The sequence below is a fragment of the Neoarius graeffei genome, chromosome 10 (genome assembly GCF_027579695.1).
Source record: "Neoarius graeffei isolate fNeoGra1 chromosome 10, fNeoGra1.pri, whole genome shotgun sequence".
Lineage (NCBI taxonomy): Eukaryota > Metazoa > Chordata > Actinopteri > Siluriformes > Ariidae > Neoarius > Neoarius graeffei.
Window position 1 is genome coordinate 19,225,130 of NC_083578.1, and position 22,473 is coordinate 19,247,602.

General features: G+C 41.2%; 1 protein-coding gene across 1 annotated transcript in view; it reads right to left on the minus strand.

Annotated features, from left to right (window-relative positions):
• slc12a5b (solute carrier family 12 member 5b) overlaps nt 1-22,473 on the minus strand; it is a 192,787-nt gene that overhangs the window by 18,435 nt on the left and 151,879 nt on the right. The window contains exons 10-22 of the mRNA XM_060931458.1: nt 20,635-20,802; nt 18,423-18,521; nt 18,214-18,271; nt 17,842-18,016; nt 17,631-17,749; nt 10,531-10,629; nt 6,489-6,608; nt 6,039-6,143; nt 3,486-3,654; nt 3,145-3,340; nt 1,884-2,053; nt 850-981; nt 650-757 (exon numbers count right to left, since the gene is read on the minus strand). Of these exons, the coding sequence (XP_060787441.1) occupies nt 650-757; nt 850-981; nt 1,884-2,053; nt 3,145-3,340; nt 3,486-3,654; nt 6,039-6,143; nt 6,489-6,608; nt 10,531-10,629; nt 17,631-17,749; nt 17,842-18,016; nt 18,214-18,271; nt 18,423-18,521; nt 20,635-20,802 (1,718 nt within the window). The remainder of the gene's footprint in view (nt 1-649; nt 758-849; nt 982-1,883; nt 2,054-3,144; nt 3,341-3,485; nt 3,655-6,038; nt 6,144-6,488; nt 6,609-10,530; nt 10,630-17,630; nt 17,750-17,841; nt 18,017-18,213; nt 18,272-18,422; nt 18,522-20,634; nt 20,803-22,473) is intronic.

Genomic DNA, 22,473 nt, shown 5'->3' on the forward strand with positions numbered 1-22,473 from the left:
ATTCTATTGTAATTTTTTGCTCTATTCTTTTCTATTCTAATGTTTCCACTGTATTCTATTCTATTCCAATGTTTTCTACTCTATTCTATTTTACTGTTTTATACTCTATTTAATTCTATTCCAATGATTTCTATTGTATCCTATTCTATTGTTTTCTAATGCATTTTCTTCTATTGTTTTATATTCCATTTTATTCTCTTCATTTGTATTCTTTTCTATTATATTTTAATATATTCTATTACATTTTGTCTTCTTTTCTCTTCTTTTGTTTCCTATTCTATTTTTATGTTATATTCTAATCTATTAAGGCCCTTTTTTCTATTATATTCTTATTTAATCCTTTCTATGGTTTTATTGTATGCTATACTATTCTGTTCTATTCTTTTGGTTTTCCCCCCTTTCTTCTCTCCTGTTCTTGTCCTTTCTCTTTTCTTCAATGTTTTGTTCTGCTATATTCCATTCTATTTGCTGTTCATGTCAAAGCTTCAAGTCTTGCACGTCTCTACACTAAAGAATCACAAGCTTTTAGTGATTATTACAAGTTCACCTAGCTGGTTAGAAACTAGTTCAGTACTTGATATCTTGTCAGTTGAAACAATTAGAAGACAGACAGATGCTTTTTTGTATAAAATTGTGGTAATAACCGTACCTCTCTCTCCCACTCGTTCTTGGTAAGGTGCATCTCTTTAAGGATCTGTGACCTCTGTTCCATTATCAGAGTCTTCTCATAGGTGTAAGCTGAGATATCACTGTCATGCTTTGGGCACAGGGTGAGAAGAGGTCAGTAGGTATCCGTGTGTGTGTGTGTGTGTGTGTGTGTGTGTGTGTGTATAGAGTTGTGTGCCTTACCATCTCCACCACCTCCACCTCAGCATCGAGTCGCAGGTGATAGAGGAAGGTCATCAGGTCCTTCTTCATCTGGATGCTGTTGTCGTCCATCTGAGCCACGGTAAAGATGCGCATTTTGCACTTCCTCCAAACCTCACACACACACACACACACACACACACACACACACACACACACACACACACCTGGGCTGTAATATGACATCTGGCTATTTTATAGCAATATACATATACAACTCATACATTGTGTTCCTGTTGTTTTGATGCAGTCAGTTTTTATTTACCATTAAAATACAGTGCTTCTGGATTCTCAATTCTGATCAGTCAGAAGGTGTCGAGTAATTGTCTAAAACAGCAATTCTGAAAGTTTTGTGGGCTGCAAGTCAAATTTCCAGTTTTTCAACACTGGGAAAGCCTTCACAAGCCAATTTCTCAGTAACTTACAACAAGCTATATTTTTTGTCTTCAAGAAAGAGAAAAAATAAAGGCTATAAGAAAACGGACATCTGTTTCCCAGATGTTCCACATGACTACACCTCGACAAAGCACATGTCATTCTTTAAGAAATAAAAATGGCTAGTAGAGGCAAATTGATGTAGTTTAAAAGAAATAAAACTTCAACACATGCGGTTATTGGAAAAAAATCAACTTCGGGATGGTAAGAGTAACTCTGCTTCACATCATCTTTGATAATTTTCCTGTAACAGCATTCCCACAAGTGTTTCATTCCTCATGAGATGCAACTCTATACAGGTACAGTATAGACAACGACCTTGTTAGTTCATGACCCTGTTCAAACTGAATTTTGATTTTTAATTCCATTCCCATGCACATTTGGGCAAGAAAAAAAGTAAACAATAATATTATATTGTCATATTTTACTTTCTGTCCCTTCAACTCAGCTTTCACCAAGCAGAAAATCGGTGCTTGCTTTATTCAAAAATACATCATGGTACAGATGAGAAATACTTCTATAGAGCAAATCAGAAAAAAAAAAAACATCATTCCAAATGAATTTTGATCAATAATGAGTACCTTGTGCTGGCGCAGCAAGAAAGGCAGGAGCATAAGCATTCCTCCATCATGGACAATCCACCAGACGTCAATGTGGCCCTCAGCGAAGCGCTCACCATTGGCTGGATACGTAGCAACGTTCTTTGGCACCAGAAGAGCCAAGTGAGCTGCTGTGGTCTCCCTCACAACCTCTAAAAGAGAGAAAAAAAATCACAATCATTTGAATCTGCCAAATGGTGAACTACAAAACTCAAGTTATTTCCCAAAAGTCTTCTCTTTTCTAAATAAAAATGGAAGACTAACTGAAACATTTCATCTCTTTAAATTCTGTAGCAACAAAATAATGAAATGTGTTTTCATGAATCTCATCGTTATCTTGACTGTTAACAATATGACCTAAATAGATACTGTGACTAAAGTCACAATGATTTGCGCTAGCTCTTACAAACCAGGACGTCTGGTCACCATACCCTCGAGATCCGGAACAGTAAGAGATATAGAATGACGCTTAGTGAGGGGGGAAAAAAGCCAGTTTTTCATAGATCATTCTGGTTCGGTGATCCAGATCAGCACCAAAAGTCATAGCAACTTAATTCATCACAGAGGTATTCTTCATGTGAAATTTGGTGATGATTGGTTGAAAACTGAGGGAGAAATAGTGTCCTAAAAAACATTAGGAGAATGAATATAATAAGAATAATTAATTACCGCTGCTAGTACAAATTAACTAGAAGGGCACTCAGTATAACTCCACCAAGCCACGTATTCGGATTTGCATCAAAAGCTAATCAATTGTTCTTTGGCCCATGACCCATCTTTCCTCAAATTTCATCAAAATCTGTTCACTACTTTTTGAGTTATGTTGGGAACAGAGAAAAAAATCCTGGATCCGCATACATATCTAGATTTGCATCAAAATCTAATCAATTGTTCCTTGCCCATGGCCCAGCTTTCCTCAAATTTTCATCAAAATCCGTTCACTACTTTTTGAGTTTCATTGAGAACAGCCAAAAAAAATGGAGGCGAAAACAACCTCCTCCAACAAAGTTGGCGGAGGTAACAATATTCATGGGAACTGACACCAAGAACTCTTTTCTGTTTTTAGTAAAAATTCACAGTGAATCATTTTAACAGGAAAACTACATGCTTGGACATTTTGAAAGCTTTAACTCTTACAGTCAATCATTTATAAAAGCCATATTATCACAGAATTTCTTCTCAATATCAGTTGATTTGTATTGTACATTTCTCAGGAATACACCTCAGAGGTTCAGTGACATACCAATGAAATTCCTTAACTGCCGGTTGTCCTCGTGCTGCTTCCAGTTCTTCGGAAAGCTGATGACCACGGTGTTGTGGCGTAAGCCACCAAGTCCTCCGGCTTGGATCAGATGAGAGGTGGCATCGCGCAGGTTGGATGAGATCACCACCTGACTGAAACCCTTCACCTTCTCCGTCTCCATCAGCTTCCTCAGGGACTGAGAGGTAGAAGCAGAGGCACTTGATTTAGAGTGATCTTTGATCTTTTCTTGGATTAATGTGTGTGTGTGTGTGTGTGTGTGTGTGTGTGTGTGTGTGTGTGTGTGTGTGTGTGTGTGTGTGTGCGTGCATTTACATGCTGACCTGTTCGGCTTTCTGTGCTTGTGTGTAATTATTGAGGTACGTGCCCTCGACACAAGCACCCACAATGGTCAAGCCTTTGCCTGCCTTCAGCTGATTGGTCAGTGAGAGGAGGCGTGGCTGCTCCACGTTCTGCTCACCATCCAAACCAACCAGCACCATGATCTGAGGCCTGGGAAAGACAGAAGTGAAAAAGAGAGAGAGAGAGAGAGAGAGAGAGAGAGACTCAAATGTCAAAATGAAATTCTGGTAACTTTATGAATGGTCCTATGTATGTTTTAAATTCATGCTGTAACATTGTATGAACCACAAAATATTTGCATCTCTGTTGGTCTTGTATTGTAAATGTTTCTAAAACCCCAATTCCTAAAAAATTGGGATGCTGTGTAAACCGTAAATAAAAACAGAATGCGGTAATTTACAAATCATAGAAACCCTATATTTCACTGAAAATAGGACAAAGACAACATATATATCAAATGCTGAAACTGAGAATTTTTTTTTTTAAATATATGCTCATTTTAAATTTGATGTCAGTAACATGTTTCAAAAAATTTGGGACAGGGAGATGTTTCCCACTGTGTTGCATCGCCTCTACTTTTAACAACACTCTGTAAATGTTTCGGAACTGAGGAGACCAAGTGCTGTAGTTCTGAAAAAGAAATGTTGTCCCATTCTTGCCTGATATACAGTTTCAGTTGCGCAACAGTTCGGGGTCTCCTTTGCTGTATTTTGCACTTCATAATGCACCAAATATTTTAAATGGGAGACAGGTCTGGACTGCAGGCAGGCCAGTTTAGCACCCAGACTCTTTTACTATGGAGCCATGCAGTTGTAATATGTGCAGAAAATGGTTTGACATTGTCTTGCTGAAAGAAGGAAAGCCTTTCCTGAAAAAGATTTTGTCTGGATGGCAGCATATTGCTCTGAAACGTGTATATATCATTCAGCATTAATGATGCCTTCCCAGATGTACAAGCTACCCATGTCATGTGCACTAATGCACCCTCATACCATCATGCTGGCTTTTGAACTGTGCACTGATAACAAGCCGGATGGTCCCTCTCCTCTTTAGCGTGGAGGACGTGGTGTCCATGATTTCTAAAAAGAATTTCTACTTTTGATTCATCAGACCTCGGGACAATTTTCCACTTCACCTCAGCCCATCGTAAAAGATCTCGGGCCCAGAGAAGGTGGCGGTGTTTCTGGATATTGTTTATATCTGGTTTTAACTTGCATTTGTGGATGCAGTAATGAACTGTTTTTACAGACGATGGTTTTCTGAAGTGTTCCTGAGCCCATACAGTGATTTCCACTACAGACACGTGTCTGCTTTTAAGGCAGTGTCGCCTGAGGGCCTGAAGATCACAGGCATCCAATGTTGGTTTTCAGCCTTGTCTCTTGCATACAGAGATTTCTCCAGATTCCCTGAACCTTTTAATGATATTATGTACCATAGATGGGCGGCACGGTGGTGTAGTGGTTAGCGCTGTCGCCTCACAGCAAGAAGGTCCGGGTTCGAGCCCCGTGGCCGGCGAGGGCCTTTCTGTGCAGAGTTTGCATGTTCTCCCCGTGTCCGCGTGGGTTTCCTCCGGGTGCTCCGGTTTCCCCCACAGTCCAAAGACATGCAGGTTAGGTTAACTGGTGGCTCTAAATTGACCGTCGGTGTGAATGTGAGTGTGAATGGTTGTCTGTGTCTATGTGTCAGCCCTGTGATGACCTGGCGACTTGTCCAGGGTGTACCTTGCCTTTCGCCCGTAGTCAGCTGGGATAGGCTCCAGCTTGCCTGAGACCCTGTAGAACAGGATAAAGCGGCTAGAGATGATGAGATGAGATGTACCATAGATGATGTGATTCCCAAATTCTTTGCAGTTTTACATCGAGGAACATTATTCTTAAATTGCTGCACTGTTTGCTCATGCAGTCTTTCACAGAGTGGTGAACCCCTCCCCATCTTTACTTCTGAGAGACTCCGCCTCTCTGGGATGCTCTTTTTATACCCAATCATGTTACTGACGTATTGCCACCAGTTAACCAAATTATTTTTTTAGCATTTCACAACTTTTTCAGTCTTTTGTTGCCCCTGTCCCAACTTTCCTGAAACGTGTTGCTGACATCAAATTCAAAATGAGCATATATTTTTCAAAAAACAATAAAATTTCTCAGTCTCAACATTTGATTTTTCAATGAAATATAGGGTTTCCATGATTTGCAAATCTATACATTCTGTTTTTATTTACAGTTTACACAGCGTCCCAACTTTTTTTTGAATTACGGTTGTATAATCACAGGAAGATGTTCTCAGAACGTTCTGAGAACATCGAAAATGATGCCACATGCACCATCTGCTGGACCTTACAAGTTTTAAGGAGGTTATTTTTATATCTTGAGTTAATATCATGTTTTTTCTTAAAACATTGGTCTCTTGCAAATATCTAATTGCTGAGAAAATCTGAGAACACCAGTTAAAAATTAGGTCTTGGTACGTATCTTCTGAATCTAAGGGATTGCTGAGGCGTGTATTGTTGGTGCATGGCTAACAGGTGTGTTGCTAACCTCCAATTTTTGGTGTGCGGTGGTCCTTCCTCCAACCTCATCAGAGCGTAACGGGCAGCGCTGAGAGAGATGCCGCGTATCCCATCACCCCACTCTTTCTCTGCCCTGAGACAGAAAAAAAACCCCAAGAGTCAAGGTGGCTTCACTAATAGCACTTTTACACTGATTAGTGCACTCCTAATTGCTTTGTCCTTATCCCATATCTTAATGGCATCTCGTACTGTACACACTGCGATGACTTTACACCACTGTAAATTGAATTAAATAACACAGCTCAGTATATTGATCCAGCGGCTCTTAAAACAAAGGCAAGAGCAAAACTGCCAACCTGGTTCAAAGAGTGGATAATAATAGCACTTTGCTATATTAAGTAAGAGGCTTATCTGGCGTGTTGTGACGCCTCAGGCTTCGTGTCTGCTTGTGTTCCCAGGGGTTTTTATGCCTGCTTACCCACAGAACTCGATGTATTTGTAGATGCAGCCAGCAATGCCCATGGCCACGATAGCATAGTACCAAGAGCAGATGAACATCAAGGAGAGACACAGACTCATACCCAGGAAGGACAGAGCCCTGGATAAAAGAAAATACAGCAGAATAAATGTCGATATTTACGTCTGGATAGGGAAATTACACAATACTGCAGGGCTTTGGCTATATACGTCTTTAAACTTTGAATTCTCAAATCTGATGGGTCATAAAGTGTTGATTAAAGGTACTGACTGCAAAGTCATCTGAACTTTTCAAATTGTTTTATTGTGCATGGCATTGTCCTATGTCCCACAAGAACAATATCATGCAGACGAAATGTAATCATTTTGATGTCCTGAGGGTCGCTTTTCTCAGTTTTGGGACTGTTTTTCTCCCTCTTGAGGTAAACAGTACAGCCCTACGGAAACAGCCGAATGCGAGGAGCTTTAACTAATTAGCATAACTATGTAACTGCGTCACACCAAGATGGCAACACACGGAAAACATTGTGACTCTGCATCGACCTCAGAGAGTTTTGAGTCGCAGGGATGTAATTTGTGGTTGATGTTCGCGAATAGATCTGTGAAACAAAAGCTAAATATATATCTTTTCTCTGTTATTGCTTCTGTGTTCTTGTTTCTTTCTCTGTAAGATCAAAACGTTAAGTGTATAACTACTGTGGAGTCGAGTCCATGCATTCTAATGCTAAGATAGCTAAGCACTGGCTAGAATGATTTAGTTATCTATCCAGAAAAATGACACGTCATCTAAACTTGCTGTATCTTGCAGTTGCACTCACTAGGCAGGCTTTAATTTTCTTTTCCGCTGGATTTTAGCTGGCAGGAGAGCCGAGTCCGCCATGTTTGCCGACGCTGACTTCTCATCTCATCTCATTATCTCTAGCCGCTTTATCCTGTTCTACAGGGTCACAGGCAAGCTGGAGCCTATCCCAGCTGACTACGGGCGAAAGGCGGGGTACACCCTGGACAAGTCGCCAGGTCATCACAGGGCTGACACATAGACACAGACAACCATTCCCACTCACATTCACACCTACGGTCAATTTAGAGTCACCAGTTAACCTAATCTGCATGTCTTTGGACTGTGGGGGAAACCGGAGCACCCGGAGGAAACCCACGCGGACACGGGGAGAAGATGCAAACTCCGCACAGAAAGGACCTCGCCGGCCACGGGGCTCAAACCCGGACCTTCTTGCTGTGAGGTGACAGCGCTAACCACTACACCACCTTGCCGCCCCCCGACGTTGACTTGTTTTGGTTAAAAGTAGGTCACATGATATTGCTGCTCACTTGCTTCGGCAATTTTTAGAATTGTAGAAGTCAGGATGTTTTTATCTCAGCAAAACATTTAAACATAGGATACACGGTGTGTGCAGCAGCGAAACATCTTGAAACTCCAACAGCAATAGAAATAGAACATTTTGTCCAGAGTTCAACTTTGCATTCAGCACCTTTAATTTTCTGTAACAGCAGCTCTGATAGTAGTGGTGGCTGTAATTTGAATCATAGGTTTATATTAAAACTAATTAATTCAAGTATGTTATTGTAACATATCGTATAGTATAGTAACAACTAAATCACATGGACTTATATGATGAACTTTCCACATAATTTAAATCCTAGTACAGTGGTGCTTGAAAGTTTGTGAACCCTTTAGAATTTTCTATATTTCTGTATAAATATGACCTAAAACATCATCAGATTTTCACACAAGTCCTAAAAGTAGATAAAGAGAACCCAGTTAAACAAATGAGACAAAAATATTATACTTGGTCATTTATTTATTGAGTAAAATGATCCAATATTACTTATCTGTGAGTGGCAAAAGTATGTGAACCTCTAGGATTAGCAGTTAATTTGAAGGTGAAATTAGTCAGGTGTTTTCAATCAATGGGATGACAATCAGGTGTGAGTGGGCACCCTGTTTTATTTAAAGAACAGGGATCTATCAAAGTCTGATCTTCACAACACATGTTTGTGGAAGTGCATCATGGCACGAACAAAGGAGATTTCTGAGGACCTCATAAAAAGTGTTGTTGATGCTCATCAGGCTGGAAAAGGTTAAAAAACCATCTCTAAAGAGTTTGGACTCCACCAATCCACAATCAGACAGATTATGTACAAATGGAGGAAATTCAAGACCACTGTTACCCTCCCCAGGAGTGGTTGACCAACAAAGATTACTCTGAGAGCAAGGCATGTAATAGTCGGCGAGGTCACAAAGGACCTCAGGGTAACTTCTAAGCAACTGAAGGCCTCTCTCACATTGGCTAATGTTAATGTTCATGAGTCCACCATCAGGAGAACACTGAAGAACAATGATGTGCATGGCAGGGTTGCAAGGAGAAAGCCACTGCTCTCCAAAAAGAACATTGCTGCTCATCTGCAGTTTGCTAAAGATCACGTGGACAAGCCAGAAGGCTATTGGAAATATGTTTTGTGGACGGATGAGATCAAAATAGAACTTTTTGGTTTAAATGAGAAACGTTATGTTTGGCGAAAGGAAAACACTGCATTCCAGCATAAGAACCTTATCCCATCTGTGAAACATGGTGGTGGTAGTATCATGGCTTGGGCTTGTTTTGCTGCATCTGGGCCAGGACAGCTTGCCTTCATTGATGGAACAATGAATTCTGAATTATACCAGCGAATTCTAAAGGAAAATGTCAGGACATCTGTCCATGAACTGAATCTCAAGAGAAGGTGGGTCATGCAGCAAGACAACGACCTTAAGCACACAAGTGGTTCTACCAAAGAATGGTTAAAGAAGAATAAAGTTAATGTTTTGGAATGGCCAAGTCAAAGTTCTGACCTTAATCCAGTCGAAATGTTGTGGAAGGACCTGAAGCGAGCAGTTCATGTGAGCAAACCCACCAACATCCCAGAGTTGAAGCTGTTCTGTACGGAAGAATGGGCTAAAATTCCTCCAAGCCAGTGTGCAGGACTGATCAACAGTTACCGGAAACGTTTAGTTGCAGTTATTGCTGCACAAGGGGGTCACACCAGATACTGAAAGCAAAGGTTCACATACTTTTGCCACTCACACATGTAATATTGGATCATTTTCCTCAATAAATAAATGACCAAGTATAATATTTTTTGTCTCATTTCTTTAACTGGGTTCTCTTTATCTACTTTTAGGACTTGTGTGAAAATCTGATGATGTTTTAGGTCATACTTATGCAGAAATATAGAAAATTCTCAAGGGTTCACAAACTTTCAAGCACCACTGTAGTTTGAAAAAAGGGAGGAAAAAAAACTATATTACTATATCACTTTGTGTAAAACTCAGTCTGCTGCTTTATGGAAGCGACTGCCCTAGCTCACTTGGCCTCATTCAATTAGCGATGTGTAATAACACATTGGGGGGGGATTTTTAAACCTCAATAATGATATACAGCTTGCTCTTAAATGATTACTGCAGTTCATTACCTCCAGCAACTTTGTTGGAGGAGGTTATGTTTTCGCCTCTGTTTGTTTCTCTGTTCCCAACATAACTCAAAAAATAGTGAACATACTTTGAAAAGGTGGGCCATTGGCCAAGGAACAGTTGATTAGATTTTGATGCAAATCTGAATATGTGGCTTGGCGGAGGTCTAAACTCTACCAAATGGCATTCTAGTTTTATTTATGTGGCATTACTGGTGACAAATGGAGTCAAAAGTTCATCCATTCATTCATTCTTCCATCTCAAGTAGCCACATTATCCTGGTTAGAATCCTCAGTGTGGGTGTGAGGTGGGAATACACTCTGATTAAGATCATGCACACACCCCATATGCTTCCTCAACCCCTGCATCACCCCATGTCCCACTTTGAGAAACCACTGACATACAGTATATTAATGACCTTTTTAGTATTCAAATAAAAAGGATGATGGAACAACCCTTATGCGTTGTCTGTTCAAGACTGATTTAGTTGTACATTTCTTTGGCTGTAATCCACAAATTTGTCCTGCAGGCCTTTTAATTTGTGTAACTTGAACAAGTTTGAGGTTGCACCAACCAGTGGTAGAATTTGAAGCGTGGCCTCCAGTTTGGCGTTCTGAGGAGCGTCTGCAGAGCACAGGCCAGGTTCACAAACATGTAGCACATCAGGAAAAACCTGTGTAAAAGGAACAACATGAGATTACAGGACTGTACACAGCTATAACAAGCCTAATCTATAGATAAATATATAAAAATAAACAGATAATTGCTGTAAATCACAGGACAAGTGCAGAAATGAGGTCACACTGTGTGTTAGTTATTAATATATCACGTAGACTCCAGTGAAATGGGGTTATGGAATAAATGAAGTTTGTGACAGCATGCCTGATCTTCCATTAAAGGTGCTGACTGCAAAGTTATCTGAAATTTTCACATTTTTTTTTATTGTGCATGGCATTTTCCTGTGTCTCACAAGAACGATATCATGTAAATAATATGTGATCATTCTGATGTCCTGAGGGTCACTTTTCTCCATTTTGGGACTGAATAACCTACCTTTTGAGGTAAACAGTACGGCCCTATGGAAACAGCCAAACAGGAGGAGCTTTAACTAATTAGCAACTGTGGAACTGCATCACACCAAGATGGCGATGCGTGGAAAACATCGTGACTCTGCATCGACCTCGGAGAGTTTTGAGTCACAGGGATGTAATTTGTGGTTGACGTTCGTGAGTAGATCCGTGAAACAAAAGCTGAATACAACCCCGATTCCAAAAAAGTTGGGACAAAGTATAAATTGTAAATAAAAACGGAATGCAATAATTTACAAATCTCAAAAACTGATATTGTATTCACAATAGAACATAGACAACATATCAAATGTCGAAAGTGAGACATTTTGAAATTTCATGCCAAATATTGGCTAATTTGAAATTTCATGAGAGCAACACATCTCAAAAAAGTTGGGACAGGGGCAATAAGAGGCTGGAAAAGTTAAAGCTACAAAAAAGGAACAGCTGGAGGACCAAATTGCAACTCATTAGGTCAATTGGCAATAGGTCATTAACATGACTGGGTATAAAAAGAGCATCTTGGAGTGGCAGCGGCTCTCAGAAGTAAAGATGGGAAGAGGATCACCAATCCCACTAATTCTGCGCCGACAAATAGTGGAGCAATATCAGAAAGGAGTTCGACAGTGCAAAATTGCAAAGAGTTTGAACATATCATCATCTACAGTACATAATATCATCAAAAGATTCAGAGAATCTGGAAGAATCTCTGTGCGTAAGGGTCAAGGCCGGAAAACCATACTGGGTGCCCGTGATCTTCGGGCCCTTAGACGGCACTGCATCACATACAGGCATGCTTCTGTATTGGAAATCACAAAATGGGCTCAGGAATATTTCCAGAGAACATTATCTGTGAACACAATTCACCGTGCCATCCGCCATTGCCAGCTAAAACTCTATAGTTCAAAGAAGAAGCCATATCTAAACATGATCCAGAAGCACAGACGTCTTCTCTGGGCCAAGGCTCATTTAAAATGGACTGTGGCAAAGTGGAAAACTGTTCTGTGGTCAGACAAATCAAAATTTGAAGTTCTTTATGGAAATCAGGGACGCCGTGTCATTCGGACTAAAGAGGAGAAGGACGACCCAAGTTGTTATCAGCGCTCAGTTCAGAAGCCTGCATCTTTGATGGTATGGGGTTGCATTAGTGCGTGTGGCATGGGCAGCTTACACATCTGGAAAGACACCATCAATGCTGAAAGGTATATCCAGGTTCTAGAGCAACATATGCTCCCATCCAGACGACGTCTCTTTCAGGGAAGACCTTGCATTTTCCAACATGACAATGCCAAACCACATACTGCATCAATTACAGCATCAAGACTGCATAGAAGAAGGGTCCGGGTACTGAACTGGCCAGCCTGCAGTCCAGATCTTTCACTCATAGAAAACATTTGGTGCATCATAAAATGGAAGATATGACAAAAAAGACCTAAGACAGTTGAGCAACTAGAATCCTACATTAGACAAGAATGGGTTAACATTCCTATCCCTAAACTTGAGCAACTTGTCTCCTCAGTCCCCAGATGTTTACAGACTGTTGTAAAGAGAAAAGGGGATGTCTCACAGTGGTAAACATGGCCTTGTCCCAACTTTTTTGAGATGTGTTGTTGTCATGAAATTTAAAATCACCTAATTTTTCTCTTTAAATGATACATTTTCTCAGTTTAAACATTTGATATGTCATCTATGTTCTATTCTGAATAAAATATGGCATTTTGAAACTTCCACATCATTGCATTCTGTTTTTATTTACAATTTGTACTTTGTCCCAACTTTTTTGGAATTGGGGTTGTATATCTTTTCTCTGTTACTGCTTTTGTGTTCTCATTTCTTTCTCCGTAAGATCAAAACATTAGGTGTTTAACTCCATACTTGCTACCGTGGAGTCCAGCCCATGGATTCTAAGGCTAAGATAGCTAAGCACTAGCTAGAATGATTTAGGGTCATTCCACGTCAATTCAACCGGGGCCCGCGCACTTAGGTCTCAAAAAATTCTGAAAAAAATCACCAGATGTATCCATGTTACCTAGGAGAAACACTGTAAATTTATTTGAATGTAAGATGTATACTTTCCATGTTACAGCCAGTTTTACTGGGGGAGGGGGGTGTCAATTTTGTTCAGACTCTTTTTTTTTTTTGTCAAAGTTCACAAGCTCAAGAACTAAACCATGTAGGAGGCTCAAATTTTGCATGCTGGTACATAAATAGGAATAGTATGTAGCAAAACTGTCATTTTGGGTCTGGATGATCCTGCATGGTCATAGCACTCCCTCAAAGATGATCAAAATTTTATTGGAGTTTTTGGCTGTGCTCTGTTTAGGCCTTCAGAAGACATATATATTTACCCAATATAGGCTCTTGATTTTTTTTTCCCTTATTGAGATAAGTAGAAACACTCTCAAAAAAAGCAATAAACAGAAAGGAAAATCTATCAGTGTTTGAACAGAAGACCTCACAAGTCTGACAAATCATTCTGGAGGTCATTTTCAGAGCAACGTAACACCTTGTGGGAATGTCCGCAGATTTTTAAAATATTTTTTTCTTTATTCTTCATGATCCCTGCTTTTTAAAAACACCAATTTGGCTTGTCTTACTCGAATCTTTCTTTTTTATTTTCCACCCTGAACATGGGCAAAATGCACCATTGAGAGCAATATGTTTTCTATAACATTAATGTAAAGAGTAAATAACCAAAGGCCAATTTTGCCCTGACATGATCACCTGAGAGTGCCTGTGCAGGGGTGGAGGGATCCTTTTCAATTTCAATGTACTATTCCTATTTATGTACCAACATGCAACATTTGAGCCTCCTACATGGTTTAGTTCTTGAGCTATGGGCTTGTGAACTTTGACAAAAAAAAAAAAAGTCTGAACAAAATTGACACCCCCCTCCCCCAGTAAAACTGGCTGTAACATGGAAAGTATACAGCTTACATTCAAATAAATTTACAGTGTTTCTCCTAGGTAACATGGGTACATCTGGTGATTTTTTTCAGAATTTTTTGAGACCTAAGTGCGTGGGCTCCAGTTGAATTGATGTGGAATGACCCTTTAGTTATCTGTCCAGAAAAATGACACGTCATCTAAACTTGCTCCATCTTGCAGTTGCAGTCACTAGGCAGGCTTTCCTTTTCTTTTCCACTGACTTTTAGGCTACATCCACATGACAACGGCAACGAGATTTTTTTTTTTTAAATATCGCGTCCACATGGGCAACGGATCAGTAAAATATCAGGTACATATGGCAACGCAACGCTTGCTGAAAACGATGCAATACACATGCCACACCTCTACATGCGCTGTAAGACGGTCCCATTGGAGACACCATAACAATAGAAGAAGTAGACGCATGCGCATAAACCCCTTCTTCTGTAGCATCAGCTACATAAAGTTTTGATTATTAATCAGTAGCGTAAAACGAAAGACGTGGAAAGAGGAATGAATGGGGGTAGATGGAAGCCGGTACGCCAACATTCTGATATCCTCCAGAATTCTTTAATGGTCCGGAATAAATTGAATGCTACATGTTGATGGATTACTTTGTTCTTCTACACCCTTTTTGAGGAATGTATTGTCGGACTTAAACCAACATCTGAAGAGGTGAGATCGCTCCTTTTTTTTTTCCTATTTTTGCTGGCGGGATTGTTTTTGTTTTTGGAAAGCGCATGGGCGGTGTGCGGTTTGGTACTGCTTCCACAGTGTTTGGACTAAAGACTCTGCCCTAAGGGCTATTCTCTCACTCTCTCTCTCTCTCTCTCTCTCTCTCTCTCTCTCACTTTGCACCATTACACAAATATTCACAGTGAAAATATTTTGTAAGTGCGTTTCATGAACCAAGTTATAGGATTTGTTGACAACTCGCATCGAGTTCGTTACACTTCTACCCGGCGTGAAGCACTGACAGTCATGTGGTTGTGACGTCATCGTAAACAAATCTGTTCTACTCATCCAGACGACTTCGCAACGGCGCCGTTGCCAGATTTTTCCACTCTGGAATCCGTTCTCAAAAGATTTCATTTTGGGTGCCCCAAAACGCCGGTGCCGTGTGGACGCCAGGCCGAAACGATAAACAATTTTATCAGATTCACCTGAATCCGTTGCCGTGTGGACAGGGCCTTAGCTGGCGGGAGAGCCGGGTCCGCCGTGTTTGCCGACGCCGACCTGTTTTGGTTAAAAGTGGGTCAAACAAACACACCCCACGGTGGTCACGTGATATTGTTACTCACTTGCTTCGGTAGTCTCCGGAATCGTAAAATGCGTGATGCATTTTATCTCGGCAAAATATTTACACATAGGAGATATGGTGTGTGTACAGCAGCGAAACATCTCAAAACTCCAACAGCTATAGAAACAGAACAGTTTGCTCAGAATTCAACTTTGCATTCAGCACCTTTAAATTCCCATCTCTCTCTTTCTGCACTAGTGACGAAGTTTGTGCATGTTTGTCGAAACTGCATCAAATCCACCCAATGGTTTGTACTAGACGTCTTCCTGTTTGGCTCAATAATTGACACATCAGATAAAAAGCTTTCCAGTGATCAGTCCTTGCTCTCTTAACTCACCCCAAACCTTAATTTCATTCCATCATGACCACACTAACTCTGTTATTAAAGGTAGACTCCCTTTCAGATTTTTCAAGTTTAAGTCATAAAAAGAATTTTCCCTGACACCCAGTTTTGTTTAGTGGACCAAAAGCTACTGAATTCAAATCACAGACTTTCAATTTTATTCGTTTTTTTTTTTTAAATAGAACAATTAATGAATTTAGGGTCACATGGCCCTAAATTCTCTGCTATTTTTTCCTACTTCACCATGACCCAATTCAAGATACTATGTCATACATCATGTGGTGGGCTTTCCCCATTCGTGCAAGGCATTGTGGGATACAAATTTGAACCAGGAAAGGAAAATGGAGGATGCGAATGAAACGTGAAAGACCGACTACAGTAACGGAAAATGAGAAGAAAAGATGTTATGATGTGAAGGAAAGGAAACGCAGGGCCAAACTAATAAATATCGGTGGTCAGCGAGCACCTCGGTGTGATCAGCTGTTCGTTTAGCGATAGAATGATGGAACTGTCAGTGCACGGTCAAAGGTAAACCTGTAAATGGCAGTAATGCAACACTGTGGATGCCAGCTGCCGTAAAACCCAAGAGAAGAAGAAAAAGAAAGAGAAGAAGGTAAACCTGTGCATGCGCACATGGACTTCCTCTGTCTCCTTGACTGCAAGAAGCGAGCGATTTCATGCATATTATTTGCAAGGGAAATAATCTGCTCAAATTAAATAACTTCCCAGCCACAGAATGGCCTGATTATTTTGTGAGATATTGCAGAAATAAACATATATCACAATAACCGAATTTCAGAGGGAACTAAATTTCACCGATTTTATGAAATTGAAAAGTCGTCTAAGGGCGGCACGGTGGTGTAGTGGTTAGTGCTGTTGCCTCACAGCAAGAAGGTCCGGGTTCGAGCCCAGCGGCCGGCGAGGGCCTTTCTGTGCGGAGTTTGCATGTTCTCCCCGTGTCCGTGTGGGTTTCCTCCGGGTGCTCCGGTTTCCCCCACAGTCCAAAGACATGCAGGTTAGGTTAACTGGTGACTCTAAATTGACCGTAGGTGTGAATGTGAGTGTGAATGGTTGTTTGTCTCTGTGTGTTAGCCCTGTGATAACCTGGCAATTTGTCCAGGGTGTACCCCGCCTTTTGCCCGTAGTCAGCTGGGATAGGCTCCAGCTTGCCTGCGACCCTGTAGAGCAGGATAAGCAGTTACAGATAATGGATGGAAAAGCCGTCTAGCTTTAACCTGAAGAAGGTCTTTAATTAGATTTCTTCATGCTTCCTCCAATAAGTTCATCTATAGCTACATCTAAGGTCAAAATGTATGACCTTGGAAAGACACCAAGACACAACATACGTACTTCAGTTTAGTACTTTGGCAGTAGAAGAATGATAAGCCATCCAGAACTCTGCGCCGAGTTTCAGAGTTATCATCACTATTTACTATTCTACAATCACTTCAATCTTAATTCAGTTTATTTGAGAACATAGTCTTCACTCAGGGCGGCACGGTGGTGTAGTGGTTAGCGCTGTCGCCTCACAGCAAGAAGGTCCTGGGTTCGAGCCCCGGGGCCGGCGAGGGCCTTTCTGTATGGAGTTTGCATGTTCTCCCCGTGTCCGCGTGGGTTTCCTCCGGGTGCTCCGGTTTCCCCCACAGTCCAAAGACATGCAGGTTAGGTTAACTGGTGACTCTAAATTGACCGTGGGTGTGAATGTGAGTGTGAATGGTTGTCTGTGTCTATGTGTCAGCCCTGTGATGACCTGGCGACTTGTCCAGGGTGTACCCCGCCTTTCGCCCGTAGTCAGCTGGGATAGGCTCCAGCTTGCCTGCGACCCTGTAGAAGGATAAAGCGGCTAGAGATAATGAGATGAGATGAGATGAGTCTTCACTCACAAAATAAAGGTTAAAGCTAATATTGCACAATGTATCGGTTATGATATTCAGTCTTATCAAAGGAAACGTGTATGAGAGTTATACTAGAACCAGTGCTAACAATGAGATGCTTATGCATAATGCATAATACTAATACGTATTAGTATTACGTACATAGACAGGATGGGTGCGACAGCATCCAGAGAGGCAATAAGGATACCAATCTCACATATGGTGGCTGTCAGAAGTAGAGCCCATGTGGGCTCACCGTTAGCCTTCCCGTGACCGAACACCTACCAAACAGTGTATACAGAGTGTACAAATCATTAAAATATCATGTAAAATAACCACCTTTTCATTCCATGTTCATGTTTCTCACACTCACCCTGAGGAAGGGGATAATCCCATCTCGCGCGATGGCCTGTAATAGACGAGGAGCTCCTGTCAAACTCTGAAGCCCCGCCCCGCAGGTAGAGAAGAATGAACCAAACACGATGACCCAAGGGGATGGCCATGCCAGCGTACCAATGACCAGGTTCCCATTGACACCCTCACCAAACCTGTGCATAGCATAATGACAAACTATTTTTATATTTCAGTCTGAATCTGATATGAACATCTAAATAAGTCATCTAAAAAAACCTGATCAGAATCTGTAATGAGAAAATTTTGAGTGGTATGCAGTGAAGAGTAAAATAAGAAAAAAATCCACGTTATGTATAAATTATTGTACAGTAGGTGCAAATAAGTTCCTCACTTGTCTCTGAGCACTACTCCCTCTACACAGGCCCCAAATAGAAACACACTGGACATGTCTGACAGAGCCAGAGCTCAGAAGAACAAACTATCATCGCTATTAAAACACGAATAAACAGGAGGCTTAATATGAATTCCACAACACACATAACTGTATGGGTTCTACTGCAAGGTTCTGTGAGTGCAATATCATAGGTTACTAAAGGATACATATGGCAGAGGTGGTAGAAATGGCCAGGATGGTGCCAATGGGGATGGACTTCTGAGCATCCCGAAGGTCACCAGAGCGATTGGAGCCAGCCATGATACCTATGATGATGATACACGAAGACAAAAAATGCAGATCGTCACGTTACTGAGAAACTAGAAAGTACAAACTCCTTTATACTGAGCGGAAAACTTACTAGCACTGGAAACTCCTTCCATAAATGTAAAAAATATATTTTTTCTTTGTTTTTCGTTGCTAAATATCAACATATTTTAAAATCTGTTTATTATTCGGCTGAGGTTATGTAAGAATCAGCTATACAAGTCCTTGTGAATGGTTTGATACTATAGAAACAATAATATATTAAGATGATTGCATTAGTAGAAACTTGTGATTTGAATAACAGCTAGCACTGTTTGAGCTGCTGAATTCAACAGAGCAGTGGTATAAAGTATATTATTCTATCCACATTCACTGGATATGTGCAATCATGCGCTCTGATTTCCTACTGTACTACTAGGCTATCAGCTCATATACTGTGAGTAGAGAAAAACAAAATGGCGGAACATGTTGCTGAACCAACCGAGGACGAAATAAAAACTCTACTTGAAAACAAAATCCCAAAAAATTATCAAGTATTTAAAAGAAACAGAAATAGCTAAAAGAATATAGTTGTTTGATTGTTTTCCCCAATATCTCCTGTTCCACACTCCAGCCCAGTCTGTGGCAGTAATGCACCTTTAAGTTGGTTTGCCAACCACCAAAAAACCCTAAAGAAGAAGAGGAAAACCCCCAAAATACAAAAAAAGCCACAAAATATGGAATGAAAGTATTTGATGGTAAGAACGTATCTGTTTTTATTTTTCAATCGCATTTTTCACAAATTGCTACCGTCATTTTGCCGGTTTGTTTACATTTTAAGCAGAAATTATTTTGTCGGATATTTTGTATAAAGTTTTTATTTATCAAATTTGCAAAATATAAAAATAAAAATGCTATGTTTCTCAAAATCCAGTGAATGTGGCTTGAATAAAACAGTTATTCCGCTCAATCTCGTCGTACATGGCTTATAGCCAACTTGGTCCTACACGCCTCGTCGGCTATCAGCTCATGTACGACTCGATTTCGTGGAATAATTGTTAATTATTGTCTGCTACACTGTTTAGACATCAAGGATGGTTTTCCCAAAAGCATCGCAGCACAAAGATCATCGTTAAATGGTAGAGCGAGCAGCACAATGAACACTCTCTCTCCTAGTTAAGCCGCTCTTAGTGTTAAGAGGCTTGTGGGAAACCCACCACTGATTTGCTGCAGTTTGTGTGTGTGTGTGTTTGTGAGAGACTGGCAGAGGTCATGGAAACCACTGTAATCTTGCCAACTTGTGCTGATACAGTGCTGCATGGATCACAGCTCAACAGTTCACTGCTGTTGACACACACACACACACACACACACACACACACACACACACACACACACACACACACACACACACACACACACACAGTCTCTCTCTCTGTCTCATTTCAGTTATACCATGCTGCCCCGACCAAGGCCAACATCCATCCATCCATCCATCCATCCATCCATCCATCCATTATCTGTAGCTGCTTATCCTGTGCAGGGTCGCAGGCAAGCTGGAGCCTATCCCAGCTGACTATGGGCGAGAGGCGGGATACACCCTGGACAAGTCGCCAAATCATTGCAGGGCTGACACATAGACACAGACAACCATTCACACTCACATTCACACCTACGGTCAATTTAGAGTCACCAGTTAACCTAACCTGCATGTCTTTGGACTGTGGGGGAAACCGGAGCACCCGGAGGAAACCCACGCGGACACGGGGAGAACATGCAAACTCCACATAGAAAGGCCCTCGCCGGCCACGGGGCTCGAACCCGGACCTTCTTGCTGTGAGGCGACAGTGCTAACCACTACACCACCCTAATGTAAACCATAGTTTGCTAATTGAAGTAGTTTGCTACATCTCTCAGTTAGAACATCTAAAAATGTGATGAAGCTAAAACCTAAAACACACCAAAAGCCTTTCATTCAAAGCTTTAATTCATTTTGACGTAAATTACTTTTATACATTTGATAAAAGTTAGGAAAAAAAACAAAGATGCAATGTTAATAGTGCACTTCTTTCATAAATCCCACTCTTCACTAACAAAGGATGTGTCTCTAGTCAGTGCTGAAGTGGTACACACCTGTGACTGAGGGGAAATAGATGCCCACCAGGAGGGTGAAGAAGCTGGTGATATCTGCTATGACAAAGCGGTTAGTGTTGGTTATTGGAGCGTCGGGGTCAACCACGGCAGGAATACCTCGCTTCTCTAAGATGTCATTCTTTTCCATAAAGAAACTAAAGAGGTTCTCTGTCAAATAAAAACATTTTCATTTTCAGTACATTTCTTATCGACATACATTTGCCGGCCACTTTATTAGGAACACCCATACGTCCACCTGCTGTTTGATGCAGTTCTCTAATCAGCCAATCCCTTGAAAGCAACACAATGCATAAAATCACGCAGATACAAATCAAGAGCTTCAATGAATGTTCACTTCTTCAAACATCAGAATGGGAAAAATTGTGATCTCAAAGTGTGACTTTCACTGTGGCATCGGTGTTGGTTTGAGCCAGATGGACTGGTTTGAGTAATCCAGAAACTGCTGATCTCCTGGGGTTTTCACACACAACGGTCTCTAGAGTTTACACAGAATGGTGCGAAAAACAAAAAACACTGAGTGAGTGAGCGACAATTCTGTGGGTGGAAACAAACGCCTTGTTGATCAGAGAGGTCAGAGAAAAATGGACAGATTGGTTTGAGCTGCCAGAAAGGATATAGAAACTCATAGCAACTCTTTACAACCATAGTGAGCAGAAAAGCATCTCAGCATGTAACAGCAGAAGACCATATTGGGTTCCACTTCTGGAGCCAAGAACAGGAATCTTAGAATCAAGAACAAGTTCCTATTAAAGTGGCCAGTGAGTGTACAGTATTCATTTGTTCAAACGTTTCATCATCTAAGACATGACATATTATCAATACTGTGTTACATACACTATATTGCCAAAAGTATTCGCTCACCTGCCTTGACTCACATATGAACTTAAGTGACATCCCATTCCTAATCCATAGGGTTCAATATGATGTCGGTCCACCCTTTGCAGCTAGAACAGCTTCAACTCTTCTGGGAAGGCTGTCCACAAGGTTTAGGAGTGTGTTTATGGGAATTTTTGACCATTCTTCCAGAAGCGCATTTGTGAGGTCACACACTGATGTTGGACGAGAAGGCCTGGCTCTCAGTCTCTGCTCTAATTCATCCCAAAGGTGTTCTATCGGGTTGAGGTCAGGACTCTGTGCAGGCCAGTCAAGTTCATCCACACCAGATTCTGTCATCCATGTCTTTATGAACCTTGCTTTGTGCACTGGTGCAGTCATGTTGGAAGAGGAAGGGGCCAGCTCCAAACTGTAAAAACAGTATGCATGCCTACAGGGCCGTTGACAGCTTTGGCTGGGCCTGGGACAAAATAATCTGAGTGCCCCCCCCCCCCAAATAATCTGAGTGCCCCCCCCCCCCCCCCCCACACACACACACATACGCGCGCACGCACATCGCCACACAGCAACCACCCACACCCAACCCCTCTTTTCACAGTCTCCATTCACTCCAACCCTTAAATAACAGGTATTCCAAGCCCATTATAACAGTCAACCATTTTATTTCAACATTTCAACATATTTACAGTTTGAACATTTCCTTAGTCTGCAACTATTCAGGTGCGAAATGCAATGCGCCGGACTTTTGCTGTGGCAAAGTCGTCAATAAGGTCATTGAAGTCCAGCTTCTTTGCAAGTTCGCGCTCTATAGAGAGCATAGCCAGCCCATTGAGCCTCTCCTGTGACATGTTTGAGCACAGGTAGTTGATAAACCAAAATGATTGTTTACGGGATGGAACTGGGGCTCAATGAGAACGGAGTTATGGCTTTCCCAAAATCTGAACATAGAAGCATCACCACTAGTGATGTGTACAGTGAGTTTTT